The 17,214-nt window shown below is 33.4% G+C and overlaps 4 protein-coding genes across 7 annotated transcripts; 1 reads left to right on the top strand and 3 right to left on the bottom strand.

Annotated features, from left to right (window-relative positions):
• Positions 1-4,329: 4,329 nt before the first annotated feature.
• On the bottom strand, positions 4,330-6,840 carry LOC121117341 (molecular chaperone MKKS). The gene is made up of 5 exons (XM_040711749.2): positions 6,701-6,840; positions 5,835-6,358; positions 5,006-5,583; positions 4,824-4,943; positions 4,330-4,765 (listed from the first exon to the last, which is right to left on the bottom strand). The coding sequence occupies exons 2-5, from the start codon at positions 6,346-6,348 to the stop codon at positions 4,433-4,435; spliced, it is 1,545 nt and encodes a 514-aa protein (XP_040567683.1). The 5' UTR covers positions 6,349-6,358; positions 6,701-6,840; the 3' UTR covers positions 4,330-4,432.
• On the bottom strand, positions 6,488-7,635 carry LOC121117342 (uncharacterized). Its single transcript, XM_040711750.2, has one exon. It carries the CDS (start codon positions 7,633-7,635, stop codon positions 6,703-6,705), a length of 933 nt encoding a protein of 310 aa, XP_040567684.1. The 3' UTR covers positions 6,488-6,702.
• Positions 7,636-7,824: 189 nt separating this feature from the next.
• On the bottom strand, positions 7,825-10,365 carry LOC121117339 (eukaryotic translation initiation factor 2-alpha kinase 1). 4 transcript variants are annotated; one of them, XM_040711746.2, is made up of 4 exons: positions 9,912-10,365; positions 8,748-9,662; positions 8,515-8,685; positions 7,825-8,455 (listed from the first exon to the last, which is right to left on the bottom strand). In XM_040711746.2, the coding sequence occupies exons 1-4, from the start codon at positions 10,131-10,133 to the stop codon at positions 8,078-8,080; spliced, it is 1,686 nt and encodes a 561-aa protein (XP_040567680.1). In that variant the 5' UTR covers positions 10,134-10,365; the 3' UTR covers positions 7,825-8,077. The 4 variants fall into 4 exon arrangements, with proteins under 4 accessions (XP_040567680.1, XP_071744240.1, XP_040567682.1 ...); XM_071888139.1 differs by having other exon boundaries at positions 9,869-10,364; XM_040711748.2 differs by having other exon boundaries at positions 7,825-8,397; positions 9,912-10,272.
• Positions 10,366-11,862: 1,497 nt separating this feature from the next.
• Positions 11,863-14,750, top strand: dpa (disc proliferation abnormal). The gene is made up of 3 exons (XM_040711881.2): positions 11,863-14,108; positions 14,172-14,513; positions 14,573-14,750. Exons 1-3 carry the CDS (start codon positions 12,039-12,041, stop codon positions 14,672-14,674), a joined length of 2,514 nt encoding a protein of 837 aa, XP_040567815.1. The 5' UTR covers positions 11,863-12,038; the 3' UTR covers positions 14,675-14,750.
• The last annotated feature ends 2,464 nt before the right edge of the window (positions 14,751-17,214 follow it).

The raw sequence follows: 17,214 nt of genomic DNA, 5'->3' as shown, positions 1-17,214 counted from the left end.
ATTTCACTGCTTTGTTTCTCCATTTTACTCGTTATTGTTTATTTTGTTTTTGATTGAATCAAAACTTTAGATGAAGAATTGCGCGTCACAATACCTCTTTTTCACCGAGTTTGAATACAATCGACGAATAAATTTTCGATTAATTAAAATTTAAATTAAGTATACTACTAGAAATATCAACCCTGTATAACTTGCAACCCCACAATAAGATGAAGAATCTAGAGCAAGCTAGTTGAAGAACTCCGACAAGTTTTCCAATTTCTTCCAACTAATTAGTTCTGAATTAGCTCTGAATTTCTTTAATTGGGTGAGTACACAGAACCCTGAGCTGTGACCCATTTTCTAAATTAACAGCCTTAACTTGTAAATTTTTCCAAGTTAATTTACTTTTTCTTTACCCCAAGTATTAGGTTAAATTCTTAAAACCTACCTTTTTATAAATATGAAATTATTTATGCTTAGTTTAAGAGTTAAATGGAGTTAAATTCTTTATCATTTTTTGGCCGAAACGTTTTTTTAAACTTCAGTTACTAAAAATGGGGTAATTATTGTGCAATTACCGATCTTCTTACCTGAACTCAAACATGATGATAAAGAATAATATTAATTGACATATATAATTAATCTTCTATGACACAATCTTTAAAAATTCCTTCAGAATATCAATACAAATATGTATGCTTTCTAAACGATCCCTTATATCGTATAAACATTTATATTCTTTTGAGCCTTAATTAATGAACCAATAATTTACTACTGAGCCTTCAAAATACAATATAATTTCAGTTTTGAAATAATTTAGCTTCCTTTGTCGGAATCAAGACACCTAGAGGAATAAAATGTCCACGGATGATAATTAAAAAGAAGGAATATCCTCGGTCTAAATTTAGCAAAACAAATGTACATATACCTACATATGTAAAACAGTCCAAATACTGTAACAGTTTAAATAGCAATGTAAAAAGATAGGGATTTTAAATCAGGAACAAGGTTAGCCCTCAATATCTTGACAATCCTGAGGTCTATGTGTATGAAAGTGTTCCAATCAGATTCAGCTGACAAAACTATATAAGTTAAAATAAAACATCTTTGATATGTCCTCCGAATGCGAACGCAGTATTATTATGTGTCTACGCGCCGAACACACGGCAAAGGACAAAAATAACTCCATAGATAATTTAGCTTCAGATTTTAAATTAATAGATCCGATGTCATACTAGAATTTTAAATTGGTGCAGTTTCTCCAAATTGAGTAATTGGCACCCAATTTTTTTCCGGAAAAAACAAACAAAAATTATATCTTTATGCTTTGGGAAAAGGAAATGTGGCCTCCTATCTCGCCGGATCTTAACCCCTTTGACTACTAAGTGTGGGGCGTCTTGGAGAGAGATTCCAATAAACATGCATATAACATGACTCCTTGCGGGCTTTCATTTTTGAGGTAGTGGCCACTACAGATAAGGAGTTCCACATCACGACCTGTGCCAGGTTCAGAGCAAGTTTAAAGGCTATGGTTGAAGCTGGATGTGGTTGGTACTATAAGCCCCAACATATAAGAACAAAAGATTTGTGAATGGCTGAATTAATTTTTGGAAATAAATTGTAATATACATTATTCTTAAATCTTCTGGATTTGAAATCCCCATCTTGTACATGCATACAGTCATGCACAAAAAAAAACACGAAAGGATAAAATGATAATTATAAGAAATGTTTATTGATAATTAATAATCTAAACTTTGTCTACTTTGATAAACAGAAAAATTTGTATATTTCATTTTAGAGGCAATAATTTTCAAAAAAATCATGTCAAAAGGGATTTCTGGCATGAACCGTTTTTTTTAACTCCCCCCCAAAGATTTTCAATAGAATTGAGGTCTGGATTGAACAAAGGCCAGTCCAAAAAATTAATCATACACCTTTGAAGCCACAAAGATGCAAACTTGCTGGAATGCTTCGGTCATTGTCCTGTTGAAATAACATCTTAGGACCAAGGCCTAAACTTTTTGCGAAGGATTTCAAATTTTCGTTTTAAATATTGATAATCATCTTTTTTCATTTTTCCATTTACTCTGACAAGCCTTCCAGTATATTTGGAAGAAAATTAGACTCAAAGCATGATTTATCCGCCGTCATACTTTACTGTAGGTATCATGCTACTAGGAGAGAAGGCCTCTCCAGATTTCCTCAAAACGAACTGGGTAGAGCTGTGACCAAACTGACCAAGTGTTCTTTGGTAAGATTCAATCTTGATCTAAGGTGTCGAAGTTTTAGTTGAGGTCTCCCATGATAGCTTTCTTTTTGAACATTCTAGATATCGTTCTTCGTGAAACAACAATCCTATTCTTCGCTAAATCATCTAGAATTACATTGGTATTTGTTCTGGGATTAATTTTGACTTCCCATACCACTTTTTTGCAAGTGAGGAGGTAGTTTTGATGGCCGACCAGTTCTCTTATGATTACAAATTTCTTCATATTCTCCATATTTCTTGATTATATTGCGAACAGTTGATTTAGGTTGATTTCCAATTTCTGTGAAATCGATTTGCATCCACTGCATTGCTTAAAAAAATTGAACAATCTTCTCTCTGACTTGAACACAATGTTCTTTGGTCTTGGTCATACTAGAAAATACTGGGGTAGTTCATCATATTCAAAAAAATTATCAAGGTAGGATTTAAAGTAATCAGAATAAAGAAGTTCTCTACTCTCATGATCTTCTTGTTTGAGTAAAAGCATATAAATAATTCTAGACACCGTTGAAAAAAATACAACAAATATCAAGAACTGACCATGAAAATAGCCAAAACTTTTGAGGGTGCCAATACATATGCGCATACTAATATATCTAAATAAGCTAATAAATCTTTAGGAAAAGCTATCTATATACATCATTTATTATTTTGTAATAAGCATTCCTAATTAGTAGTAACTATTTCGGTCCAATAAATAACTTGGGAACATTAAAATAATAATGACCTCTCTTACTACATCTTGTGCATTTGACACTTTTCATCAAAGAAAATTTTCGAATTCTTATGAGTAAATTGGATACCACACTGTCTACAGAATATTTCTTGTCTCTTGTTCCCCGATCTCCTACAGCTTTGACTTTTTCTTCTTCTTCGATATATGTATATTGACTCTACTTAATTTTGTATTTGCGTAAACACCCTTCGATACTAAATCATTTAGACTATTTTGATTATTTCTTCCCGTTTCTGATCTTCTCTAGGTCCTTCAAATATTTTATTTTTGGCATCAAATAATCTTAATTGTGCTTCTCTATACTTCTGTACATTTTTTTTTTGCCACCAAATAATCTTAATTGTGCTTTTCTATACTTTTGGACTTCGATCAATTTGATTTGGAATTATTTTGAAATAAATATTTCAAAAATTAAATTTCAATTATTAATTTTTTGCTTCGTTCCATAATTTGTCTGAATGACCAAAAAAATCTATTAAAAAGCCAAAATTCAAATCATTTGACTGTGATACGCTAACGAACAAATAAATAGGCGGAAGGATATAATTAATTTACCTACAAGCATAGTAGTTTTGAAGAATAAATACAAAATTCACATAAAAATTAAATTAAAAATATTTAATAGCAATTTAGGAATATTTAATTTAACTAATTTTGTTATTTGCTTCAAAAAGCTGTAATGTGTAGTATACATATGGAAGATTTTAAAAAATAACACACCATTTTTTCTAAAAAAAAGGTGTACATTTTCACATTGAGCTAGATTTGAATAATTTTCAAGGCGCCCGGTACTTTCGTCTTAAGGGCATTTTGCCTCAAGGATATTTTGCCTTAATATGTAAATACATTTGGTTTAAACGTCGGCATTGTTTATTTTTGGTTAAAATTGATGTTCCCTTTGAATTTTTTAATCAATATATTGTAAATATTTATTTCCATAGAACATGTTAAATAGTTGTATTCTGTTTTGAATATTGATATAGCTATGATCTTGACTCATATTATGCTTGTTCATCAATCCCCTATATTGTCTTTAAGGCGAAAATATCTAGCCCGATTTTTCAAACTGTCTCAAAATTTGCAAATGTTTTCTTTGGACCAAAAGGAACATTTTTAGAATGTTAATACAACAAGGTAAGGTAACAAGAAAATCGTAGAACAAACAGAGCAGGTTTATGAAGTAAATTTTTCTTTTTCTGATGACGCTATTGGGCACATTTGTTTGGCTATATGGAATGAATACATTGAATATAGATAGCTCAATTTGATTTTAGGCCGAGTGCCCATTCTAGTTCCTTCCTATTTTGTCTCTGTTGACAATAAGGTTAAACAAACGAAGTGTAAGAAAAAAATCTATTTTTGACTATTTTCAAGTAAGCTCGTAAGATCATTCGAACGCTCAATCAAAACACAATTTAAAACAATTATACATATTAGTTAATTTACAAAACTATAGTCAACTCAATACTTGAGAAAGACTCTTGTCTCTCAAACGCAGTTTCAATGATTTTTCTCTTCAAATGAAAGGAATCAATAACAGAAGGGATGCATGATCTGTAATTCGTTCTATCCACTTGATTTTTTTCTTTTCGAAACTCGTTCTCTTGAATAGGTACTAACTCAGTTGAATTGGAGTGAAGGAGAAGACCACATTGGCAATTCTTATAAGGATTAACCCACAAATGATGATGTGTTTTATCAATGCATGCATTTTTTTCCCCAGTTAGACGTAGGGCTAAGCGTCGAAAGACATTTGCGACGGGAATAATCGACTTCTATTGACATACGAAAAATAAAATTAATATAGTAAGAATGTTTCAAATTTTTCCTTACATTCATAGATGATAGACAGGCAAATATTTTGGATTCCGTACAGCCTGCACCAGGTAGAATGAAAGGAGAAGATTGTAGACTTATTGATCTCAAATCAAATAGAATGTTCCGACACATATCCTATTTATAATAAAAGGGTTTACTGTTGCTAAGCAAAAGTATATATTATTCGTGAATAATACCTGTAGTTCATCACTTGCATCCTCAAAAACTTGACCCACAAATAGAGTAATAAGAGGCCGTGTCTCAGACCAGCATCTCAGATACAAGGATTGTCCAATAAGCTCTATTTCAACTCCATCTAAAATCCCAATATCATCTTCATTAATTTGGGCACTTGTACAAATTTTACTATTTGATAATTTAGAAAATGAATGAATTCCTTTAGTTCCAAGTCTGTCCAACACAAAAATGTTACAACTATCCTGGAAGTAATCAATGATACTCTGACTCATAACTTTTTGATTGGCAATGACATTAACACCAAGTCTATTACACTCTTGTGCAATGCGAATTGCATATTCATAAGGTTTTTGAAAGGGATTATATGAAACGTCCTTTACTTTCAAATCCGACAACTGGGATACTTTGCTGATATCATCATCCAATAAAATGTTTAAAGCTACAGAACGAATGGTATCGCCACTCTTTAAAGCTTTAATTTGAGGTTGATAGATGTGAGATAAGGAGTAGAGATAGCCATTATATACAGACGAAAAATACTTCCCACTTTTACTCTTTACTTCAATATCTACAAAACCTAAAATAAGTAGAGGGTCACTCCATCTCTCAAGATTAGAATATAATTTATGCAAATAACAGTTAAATTCTTTGAAAAAATTTGTAAAAATATTTAGAATAAATAAATAAACATTGTGGTTCTAGGAAAATTGCCCTGGAAAAAATTACAAATGGAAAATGCCAATTTTCTGCTGTGCAATTTCCCGTACATGCATGCATATAGGTATATATATATAAATACTATTATAAAGAGAGAGATTGTATTCATACTTGAACTGAAATGATCATCCTCCTCATCAGGAATTGATTTTAAAAATGCTTCAATGAGTGCATTCTCCAACGATTCTGCTTCTTTGGAAATAAGAAGCCATTTCTTGGACGTTAAAGTACTACGAATATAACTTTGTAAATGATTCAGAGATCCGATTTCGAATGGAATTTTTATACTCTCCAGAATAGGAAAAATATGAACAGCGTAGTCGAACCCTCTAATTTCATTCCTGACTAATAAAAGATCAGAAATGAGCGTACCAAGAGTAAGACCTCCTCCACGAAAATATTTGACAAATTCTTTAATCGTTTCTGCTATAGAATGACAACTGGGATCTTCAAATTCCACGGTGGATATAATTTTCAACGAGCTAGAAGAGACAATAGAGTTTCCTCCAGCATTGGTTATGGATTTGAGGTGCCCATAAGGACCCAATGAGGATCCATAAAATGTTCTTAACAATTCTAGATTGTAATTGTCAATGAAAGGTAATGTGTAGTTAATAAAATTCATTGTGAGTGACCTAGCAAATAAAGATAAGGAGATTAATTATTTTTACGTATTCATTCATTTTAATTAAAAAGTATAGAATCAATTATATATTGCAAAATAAATGTGAGACGGTCGCGGAGAATGTAATGAATTAGAAACCTTTTGCTGGAAAACATTTTTTTTTTATATTCTATTCATTATTTTAAATTACATAGTCAGTAGCTACATATGACATAAGTATTATTAATGATACTATCATCGAAGTAAATAAGCCTTCTACACACATAAATATACACATGATCATATTTTGTATTAAATAAATGATTCCGAAAAGGAGATAAGAAAGTGGGCCCTTGTAAAATTTGAAATATACCTCTAAGAAAGTATCTGTGATTTTGTTAATCGTGAAAATTCCTGGTCAATACTCTGACCCTCTGTTGATAGATGAAGAGTTTTAAGTTTTATCCTTTCCAAATATTCAGAAATTTCTAGATCAGCACATTGTCTTTTCTCGGGAATAATCGATTTTGATGAGGAGCGTTGTTGTTTCAGTTTCAATATCTCATATTTCTGCTTTTCTATTATATCTTCTAATCTTTGTACTTCAATTTGTCCTTGCTCGTGCGTAGCTATTTTTCGTTTGGCCTCTCTCAATTGAGAATTAAGATGCAGAATAGTATTATTCTGCTCACTGATTTTATTCAAATACTCAAGACGATTTGGACCATCAACATCTGTATCTTCATCGGTTGTAGTATCAAGCAGAGATTCTCCTTTATTTAATAATCGACTCAACCTCTCAATTAGAACTTTTTCATTCCTGGATTCCTTGCTCTGTGGTTTAAAGGTGATGGGCTTCTTCAGATTGATAAGAGTAGCACTTAGAAGGGATTCTTGTGAATCATTCAAATAAGTTGTCCGAATAGAATTAAAAATGGACGGATCCAAGTTTAAAAATTTCAATATATTATTGATGTCCTCCTCAGATATCCTACTAGGAGTATGTCTTTTTGTTTCTGATCCTAATTTTTGAACAATTTCTATGTCTGGAGGTTGCACCAGGAAATTTGCTTCGCTCACCAAGACTGATGCGGAGTACCAGTAGCTATGTATCATCAAATATTCAATAATCAATGAGTTGACGGATTGATCGAAAGTAGATTCTTTAATATTTTTTTTCTTTTTACGGAGGTTTTTACCGGCTATGGCCTCTATTAGATCTGTCCGTAGTCGAGATTGAAATTCCTGAAGCTTTCCTGAGCTTGTCAACCAATCCTTTACTTCCTTTCGAAAATCCAATTCATTCATTTTTGATCATTTAAAGGTACAACTTAGACTAACTGACAGGACTTTCCTCTCGGTTCTATTTGAATTATCCCCCCATGACAGCTGATACCATGCAGAGTTTTTTCCTTACCTGGCTTGGAGTCCGCATCCTTTATATTATATAAATATATGGCACAAACAAAAAAAATATTCAATGAAGAGGACATTTAATTAAATGAAGTATTAGAAATTTATAATATTTTATATCTATTGATCTACATATTATCAAAAATTGACATAGTAGCAAAATTAAAAACTTGAATTTGTGTGTACAGCCTAAGAAATCACAAAATTTAATTTAATGCTAATAACAGTTCTTTAGAACAACTGTTAAGATAGGTTTATTATAAATAAAAAAAAGATAATGAAATTAAGTAGCTATGTGAGCAAAATAACAAAAATAATACTATTTTCTGGGAGACAATCACATACTCATTAGTTTTTCTGTTAAAAGTTCAATTTCTCTATTGCGACTAGCAATAATGTTTTTATAAGTCTCCAATTCCTTGTTTTTTTCATCCAAAGACTCCTTTAAAATTATATTTTCAGTAAGTAAGGAGAGCCTTAATTGTCCCTCCTTAGAAAATTCAGAATTGAGCAATTCCTGTGCAGTAGGACGAGAGTGTGGAGAGGAACGCGTTAACCAGAGTACATACTGAGCAATTTGAGGAAATTTTCTCTCGAACACTGTATCAATGACTAAATTTTCCTTTAAATTAGTAATTGCAACACTTCTTTCCATCCCTGTTTTGAAATTAGAAAAAAGCTCGTATAAAACGATTCCAAGGCTATAAATATCACTCTATCAAAAGAAAAGAACACACATTACCAGATTGATAAATTATAAATATCTTGATTCACCTTATAATCCACCCATCCCAATGATAATTGCTCGGGAGAAGCGTAGGCATGAGTTCCGACACAGGAACTCACTTTTTTAAATTTGATAATATTATTTTCTAAAGGACTTTCAGGAGGAACCACTTTCTTCTGAATTTCGTCTTTAGCCAAGCCAAAATCTCCGATTTGAACCTAGAAATATATACATGTAGTATTACAAAACAAACTATGGAACTACATTTCAAAGAACCTACATGGCAATCCCGGTTACGAATGAAAATATTTCTAGGTTTTAAATCCCTATGTATAATTCCTTGCGAGTGAATATAAGACACCCCTTCGAGAATTTGAGTAAAAATTTGCGTGTTGACTTTAGAGTCGAGTACTGAAAGACTGGAAGAAGCTCTATTGTCCATCCACCCTCTAAGAGTGATTTCACATAGCTCCATTTGTAAATAGAGAATGGCACCCATTTTTAAACATGAGGATGGTAGTAAGGAGGTACTTTGAAGTGACTTTGTGTTAGAAGAAACCGGCTGGTTGTCCGTATATGAATTTGATTCATTATCAGTACTAAATGGCAATATTTTTTGGCTAGACTGATGGTTAATTTGTATCACTTTATTCATCTGATTACTTTGACTATTCTCCTCAAAGAGTATGGACTGAGATGTATTTGTAGTGGATTTATCACTAATACTGAATGTAAAATCTGAAAGGAAAGATTCACTTTCGGAATGTGACTCTTTGGGTACGGAGCTCTCAATTATAGAAGTGGGTTCAATCCATGCGGTTTTGTAATTGACAATATTTGGATGAGTTAACTTGGCAAGCATGATCACTTCCTTTGTTACTTCGGTAAAATGTGTCCAATCTTTATCACATTTGAGTAGAATCTTTTTAATTGCATATTCGAAATGATCCAACTTGTTGCGCACTCTGAAGACGGATCCAAATCCTCCTTTGGCCAAGTATTCAATTTCCTCAAACTCAGAACGATAGCGTGATAAATGTGTATAGTCTGAATCTAATTTTATATCGAGTGAAAGAGCAGAGCTATATCCTAATTTCTTCTGAGATATTTTGATAAGCTTTTTGAAAACCATTTGATATTGGCCTCTTAATTGCATGAAGGCAGGTGAGTTAACGGAATTGGAACAAGGAAAGACCTAAAAAAGAATGGATTTTAATATATATTCAATATAAATGAAACATTTGAGTCCCAAACGGGATGGATCTGCACGTTTCCAAGTAGGATTCAAATTCATCTAAATAAACTATTAAGTGAAGCATTGAGTCTATCCTTTTTGAAATTACAAGCACAATAGGATCAAATAAGCTTTTAATTATAATTAAATAAAACAATGTCATTTACACAGATCCAAACTCAATTTGTTACATTTCCAAGGTTCATGAACCTTAATCATAGATTCCCACATGAGTTCCAATAATTTGGACCTTCTAGCATCGTTTTGCTCATAACAGCTCAAAAGTAAATCCAAGAGACTTTGAATGATGACACTCATCGAAGGATTCCCTCCTCGAATACTCATTGTCTGACGGAGACTTGAAGTCAAGGGCTCACGCTCCATTGTAGAAATAGGCATGATATCAGATGGAATGGTGAAGTCTTCAGACATTTTGCCAAAAGTACGGAGTAGCCAAGAGTGAGCGTAGATAGGATCCGCAACGTGTACACAGGACAACACTCCAGAATGTGACGTCACAACGTCACTTTCTCACTCAGCTCCTTATTTTATTCACGAATGCTCAATGGTTTCATTCATTAATCATAATTCGTACAGCTAAGAGCAAAGTAAAGGAAAATAAAATATATCCAGATCATTCTAGACTATTCTTTAATTGTACACTAATGTTATGATATACAAATTAAGAACAATTCATATTTAATTTCATAAAGTAGTTTACTTTTTGAGTAGAAATCATTTTTGTATTAATTACAATTTTCAACACACCGCTCATTATAATTTATAATTAATTAATCACATTCATCGGCGTTCTTGATTCAGTTTTCTTTCTGCATATTGATGATAAATTACAAATTAGTAAATAGTACTACGAAGTTCAGTCTTTATTTTATGTATTCTTATAATTTTTTTAAACGATTATAATTCATGCATCAATATGTAAATCCATAATTAACTATTTTTTTACTAAATTAGTTTTTGGATACATCTACAATTTATATGATATAAAATGACCACTTTTTCTAATTGGCATTTCTATATTCCGTGTTGGCAACAAAATATTAATAGCACAATTGATATAAAGTTGACATGCCAGGCTCAACCACAGTCATTAATGATAATAATTTCCAATTAAGTGATTGATTCCTAGTTGACTATAGAGATTTAAAAAAAATATTTATCTCTGTGTGAGTGACACGTAAATAGAGCATATTTTAATTATGTTTTGCTAAAATTATATTCAGTTGTTCATTATATAATGTTAGTTTGAAAGAGCTATGATAATTTCTACCCATATAGACGGATACATAAAATATGTTTAATTATTGGTACTTCTTTGACTCTCTTCAATTTAACGTTTTGCAAAGTTATTTATCTTGAAATAATATTCAACTCTAAAATAAATTTGGCAAGAATCATATGTATTTGAGACTAAATACCAAATTTATTGCATTTTTAGTCTTTGTGTTTATTATTGAAACAAAATGTAAAAAAAATTAATAGATGATTTTAATATGATAATAACGATTCATCTAACATATTTTGAACCAAAGAATATAAAATTTTCACACATTGAAGGAAATTTCAAAAAATAATATTTTAGTTCCAGTGTTTATAATTTATTGTTTTTGAATGATATAATCAATATAATTAGATTTAATGAGATAAATCAATATAAGTATTTCTCATAAAAAAATTAATAATAGGATGGTTTCGTGATATCCTCGGAACTTTTTGGGCTTAGGTAATAAAATAGCTAGCCAATATCCACAAAATGCCAAATACACATTAACGTTTTGATCAATTCATTGTCAATGACCATATGAATGGATCTGAACGTCAATTTGTCACTGTACTAATTTCAAGCGTATTTAAAATCATAGATCTCAAGACACAGTGAAGGAGCAAAACAGCAAAAAAAATACGTTATCAAAGATGAAGATAAGATGGTCGTTTAATTTCAGGGTTAGAATAGGACATATGCTCATAAAATGGAAGATAAAAATGACAGGCCCTAATAAGATCATTTAAGTGAATTAATTATTTAACAGAAAGAAGTAAACGCATTATTATTTGTAAGGTACATTAAATACATATAAAAGGAAAAATGATCTATATAATGAGTCAAATGAATTGATCACTTTTCTGGCCCCAATCACCTAATTTCGGCCTATGTTTGAAAGAAAAAACAGTTGGTCTGCTTGGTTTGAAGCTCCCGCTAATTTTCTTTAGTTTTGAGACTGAAAGGGAGAAAAGGGAAAAATCCCGGGAAGATCTTTAATTTTATGATATTTTAAAAACATTAAGTTAAAGTGTCTTGAGTTAAAATAATCAATAATGTCTTCACCTGGAGGCTCTTCGTCTACCCGTGCCCCTCGTACGGATCTATCTGATCTGGCGTCTCCCTTGGCCTCATCTCCCGCCATACCTTTGATGAGGAGTGGAATTGGATCTGTTGTTATTTCCGAGATCGATCTTTCCTCTCCCCTGAATTATGGAACTCCTTCTTCTTTGCGTACCCCGAGGTCTAAGGGTGTGGCGGGTACGCCGATTCGTGTTCGTTCAGACATTCAATCAGAGCGAACGCTGCGACAAGTGAATTTGGGGGAGGAAGTGCCTGGTGGTCGAGAAGGGATTCCGCCCTCCGAGACGACCTCTCTGGTCTCCTCCTCGCAGCCACAATTGGTGATTTGGGGCACGGATGTGTCCGTGAATGAGGCGAAGACCAAGTTCAGAGATTTCATCAACACATATAAAACAACGCCCGAGGAGGATGAGCGGATTGCATCCGGATATGACGCGAGTGCGGCTCTTTACTTGCAGAAGTTGGAGGAAGTTGCGACTCTGGAAGAGCCTTTCATTAATCTCAATGCCGCTCACATTCGAGAGTTTGACTTGGATCTCTACCGACAACTCATTACGTATCCCCAGGAAGTTATCCCAACTCTGGACATGGCCATCAATGAGCTCTTCTTTACTCAACACCCCAATGCCTCACTTCACCATCAAATTCAAGTGAGACCCTTCAATGCGGATAAAACACGAAACATGCGTGGCCTGAATCCTGCTGATATTGATCAGCTCATTACCATCAACGGCATGGTCATTCGCGCCTCGAATCTGGTTCCAGAAATGAGTGAAGCTTTATTCCGGTGTTCTGTATGTAACCTGACCTCCACGACCGAAGTTGAGAGAGGCCGTATCAATGAACCTACACTCTGTTCTAATTGCCAAACCAATTATTCCTTCTCACTCATTCACAACCGATCCGTTTTCACTGATAAGCAAATGATTAAATTACAAGAAGCTCCTGAAGATATGCCTGCGGGTCAAACTCCACATACTGTGGTTATATATGCACATGGAGATCTTGTAGATTCTGTTCAACCCGGTGATCGTGTTGCTGTGACGGGTATATATCGTGCTGTACCTCTTCGTATGAATCCTCTACAAAGAAATGTTAAGTCTGTTTACAAAACCCACATTGACGTAGTTCATTTTCGCAAAACAGATATGTCAAGACTCCACGATAATAGAGATCCATCTGACTCGTCAGAGGGGCGTCTATGCCTTGATCCGGATCGTGTTGCTCTACTAGAAGAACTCAGCAAGAAGCCTGATATATATGAGCGTTTAGCTAGAGCTATTGCTCCATCTATCTATGAAAATGAGGATGTCAAAAAAGGAATTTTGCTTCAACTATTCGGAGGCTCAAAGAAAGATTTTACTGGGACAGGAAGGGGACATTTCCGTTCTGAAGTCAATATTCTTTTATGTGGAGATCCTGGAACTTCCAAGTCCCAGTTGCTTCAATATGTTTATAATCTCGTTCCTAGATCACAGTATACTTCTGGCAAGGGTTCGTCTGCTGTTGGTCTCACTGCTTACGTAACCAAGGATCCAGAATCCAAACAATTAGTTCTCCAAACTGGTGCATTGGTCCTAGCCGATAATGGTATTTGCTGCATTGATGAATTTGACAAAATGAATGATTCAACTCGGTCTATTCTTCATGAAGTAATGGAGCAGCAAACTTTGAGTATTGCAAAAGCTGGTATCATTTGTCAGTTGAATGCTCGTACTTCTATCTTGGCCGCTGCTAATCCCATTGAATCACAGTGGAATGCTAGAAGAACTATTGTTGAAAACATTCAATTGCCTCATACTCTTATGTCCAGATTTGATTTGATTTTCCTTCTACTTGATCCACAAGACGAGGTCTACGATCGTAGACTTGCCCGTCATTTGGTTAGTTTATATTATCGCTCTGCTGATGACGCTCAAGAAGAGCAAATGGACATGTCTATATTGCGCGACTACCTTTCATATGCTAAAGAAACGTTCAATCCTCAATTAGGAGATGAGGCTGCTAATCAGTTGATTCAATCATATGTTAAAATGCGACAGGTATTTCTATAAATAAATAATGCAGATGTACAATTTTAATAATTGCTACGTGTCATATTTCAGGTTGGTAGTGGTCGTGGCCAAATAACTGCTTATCCTCGGCAGTTGGAATCACTTATTCGATTGGCTGAAGCTCATGCTAAAATGAGATTCTCCAAGACAGTCGAATTGTTCGATGTAGAGGAGGCCAACCGTTTACATAGAGAGGCCTTAAAACAATCTGCTACTGATCCACTCTCAGGAAAGATTGATGTTTCCATCCTTACGACTGGACAATCTGAGGGTTATAGAAAGAGACGAATGGAAGTTAAAAATGGACTCCAAGCTTTGATCACTAAGAAGGGGAAAGTTCAAACCTTAAATTATTTGAAAACCATGAATGATTTAAAGGAATCTTCAGATATTGTAATAATAGTCTATTTTATTTTATTTCAATGAGTGTACTAATTGCTTTGTTTTTTTAGATGATAACTAGAGACATGTTCGAAGACGCACTGAAGGATTTATCTGATGATGGGCTTATATCTCTGACTGGCAGAACAACAATTCGTGTGAATTCGTCCTAATACCTTGTCCAAATATATTTATGTTTTAGCATTTTATGAATAAACCCAATAAAATTTTTATTTCTTGCGTCTAAAATAGTTGTTATGTTTCTTGTATATCTTTAATTTATAACAACACCAACTCTTGCTTCCCTCAATCTAAAAGGATGTTCCATTAAGGAAATTAGGGCAATTGATTATGCGACCATGATATACTAATTGAGTATTCAGTAAATTAGTACGCTTGGACTAAATTGATCAAAACATCTGTTCTTTTGAAAAGAATCGTGCTGATTGTGAAAAAAATAACATTGAATCAGTGCCATTTTGCGACCAAAAATAATTATAAAACGAAGTCACCGTGTGAACTGTCTGTAGATTTGACCTATTCAAAAAAACACTTTTTTAAGTTTTGTTAGATTTCCGTATTTTCCCCCATTCTTTGACATGTGAGAAGAATGAAAATCATTTTTTGGCGGTTCTGAATACACCCTAGACCCTAACACTTTTTGCTTAAAATTTTGAAAATTGTCGTTTTTTTCGAAAAATAGTACTTCATCAATTATTAGAAAAATGGTTGGCAGCACAGGTTTTTATGGAACTACCATTTTGCAATAAAAACGTATAAAATGTTAAAAATATGTTATTTAAATATACTTATACGGCCTACCAATAATTATTGAATAAACTTAGGTAGAAGCATATGTTTTTAAGGCCTGGTAGCATACACAGTTTGATGAATGAGCCTAGGAAGCCTTGCAGGATTTATTATTGCAATATGAAATTCAAATCATTTGTCTTAAACTATAATTTGCAGTTGCGAATCTTTGGGTACATAATTCTAGTCGGTTTTATAGCTTTATCTTCGAGCTAGTTAGATTTAGTTACTTATTTGTGGCCCTCAGGCAAAGCCAGTTGAAAGAAAAGGCGAATGGATGACGTTTAACGCTTCTTTCTACTCTTGCTTTTGTATTTAAATTTCATATATATGGTATTGTGATCAACCATGCAATCGAACAGGGCCAATTGGAATCAATTTGGCGCCCTATGCAAAATATTAGTCAATCATATGCATATTCAATATTGTACTGTTGCACACAGCTGAATATATTAATTGCCTTAGACATTTATTATATTCTGATATAAATACTTCTAATAATATAATAAATAATTCAATAATGTAACATCCATAGCTAATGCAAAATATAAAATTGAACTGGTCGGAGCAGTGTTGTACAAAAATATAGACAAGTGATTCAGGACTAATTTTATCCTCTCACATGGGCAAGCCCCCCCACACACAAAAGTCTTGCATTAATGTTTCTAACAATATATAATTAATAATAAAAACAGAACCCACCTGTCTGGAGAGGTTAAAACTAAGACGAACTAAAACCACTGTAGGTTTATCAGAGATGAACTCACAGGAAGAATTTACAACCTTTTGAAAAAATCAGCAAATCATTTAAAAACCAATCTCCAAACAAATTCATCCAGAAAATTAAAAAAATGGAATCTGACTGGGTCTGACAATTAAAGACCAACCAAACCCTAGTTTTGTGGGTACAACTTATCCCAACTATAATGTTGGAAAAATTGAGCCCGCCCCAAAAGTCGGGTTAGGTTCGGGGCCACTTTTTTTCTTTGGACCCATTATGGCACTCCTGATTGAAGAGCTCACTTAGCATTTGCCTACATTGCCTATGCCAGGCGTAAACCTTTCCAGTAAATGAGATAGCTCAGAAAAAATATGTTGGTTCAGCTTTTGTTTAAAGGAGGAAGGCTGTTGAAAATAAATTGGAGGTTCCCTTGAATAAAAGTACTGCCTATATTTTGAGGCTATTAAAGAAACAAAAACAATTTGAAGAAATTGGATACCATTTTATAAAAATTGAGAGCCAATTGAGACCGAAACCTAAACGTGTTAGTTCATATTGATTTGATTTATATCTTATTTTCATCTCTTTGGAGCAACTTTTATTAGCTACGATTTGCATATATGTGTCTTTTAAATCCAATAATGCACTATTAGGTAGAAATTGCCTCGATGAACGAAGTTTTTGGCTGCCTCACCGTATTATACAAACGGAACTTCTTCTTTCAAATACCTACATTCCACCACCCATTGTTTACCATTAAAAGCTACAGTATAATTGTCTCTGCACACTTCCTCCAACACTTGATTTATTTATCGATACGCACAAGACCGCCAGAGACACAAATCCTTTGTCCTCCTTTTTCTTATCCAATTCGTCGAGTTGATCATACACATTGAAGGCCCTTTCATCGATGAACATTGGAATTGCCCGCCCATATCGCTAATTTTAAGTAGTCTCTTTGCCAACTCAGCTCGGCGGAATCATAAGTTTAAATCTCCGGATCCATCTTATCTTCGCATAATATCCAAAATCTTTAAGGTCACCATGTCAGTGATGCCTTGTTATTTTTTATGTATTTTTTAGATGGCCTAATTTTTTGTATTATTTTTTTTTTTGTAGCTGATCTAATGAAACGTACAGTTTATCCACAAAAATATTTTTCAAATTGTATAGGTTACCATG

Source organism: Lepeophtheirus salmonis, chromosome 5 (assembly GCF_016086655.4).
Source record: "Lepeophtheirus salmonis chromosome 5, UVic_Lsal_1.4, whole genome shotgun sequence".
NCBI classification, from domain to species: Eukaryota; Metazoa; Arthropoda; class Copepoda; order Siphonostomatoida; family Caligidae; genus Lepeophtheirus; species Lepeophtheirus salmonis.
This window is presented reverse-complemented; position numbering and strand designations above follow the sequence as displayed.

Coding starts and splice junctions, on each gene's coding strand:
- LOC121117341 (XM_040711749.2), bottom strand. CDS start 6,348: ATGAATTTTATTAACTACACATTACCTTTCATTGACAATTACAATCTA. Junction 5,584..5,834: donor GGATGATCATTTCAGTTCAA/GTATGAATACAA, acceptor TACTTATTTTAG/GTTTTGTAGATATTGAAGTA. Junction 4,766..4,823: donor CCTGTCTATCATCTATGAAT/GTAAGGAAAAAT, acceptor GTATGTCAATAG/AAGTCGATTATTCCCGTCGC.
- LOC121117342 (XM_040711750.2), bottom strand. CDS start 7,635: ATGAATGAATTGGATTTTCGAAAGGAAGTAAAGGATTGGTTGACAAGC.
- LOC121117339 (XM_040711746.2), bottom strand. CDS start 10,133: ATGTCTGAAGACTTCACCATTCCATCTGATATCATGCCTATTTCTACA. Junction 8,686..8,747: donor TTCGTAACCGGGATTGCCAT/GTAGGTTCTTTG, acceptor ATATATTTCTAG/GTTCAAATCGGAGATTTTGG. Junction 8,456..8,514: donor TGGGATGGGTGGATTATAAG/GTGAATCAAGAT, acceptor TTCTTTTGATAG/AGTGATATTTATAGCCTTGG.
- dpa (XM_040711881.2), top strand. CDS start 12,039: ATGTCTTCACCTGGAGGCTCTTCGTCTACCCGTGCCCCTCGTACGGAT. Junction 14,109..14,171: donor CATATGTTAAAATGCGACAG/GTATTTCTATAA, acceptor GTCATATTTCAG/GTTGGTAGTGGTCGTGGCCA. Junction 14,514..14,572: donor TAAAGGAATCTTCAGATATT/GTAATAATAGTC, acceptor TTGTTTTTTTAG/ATGATAACTAGAGACATGTT.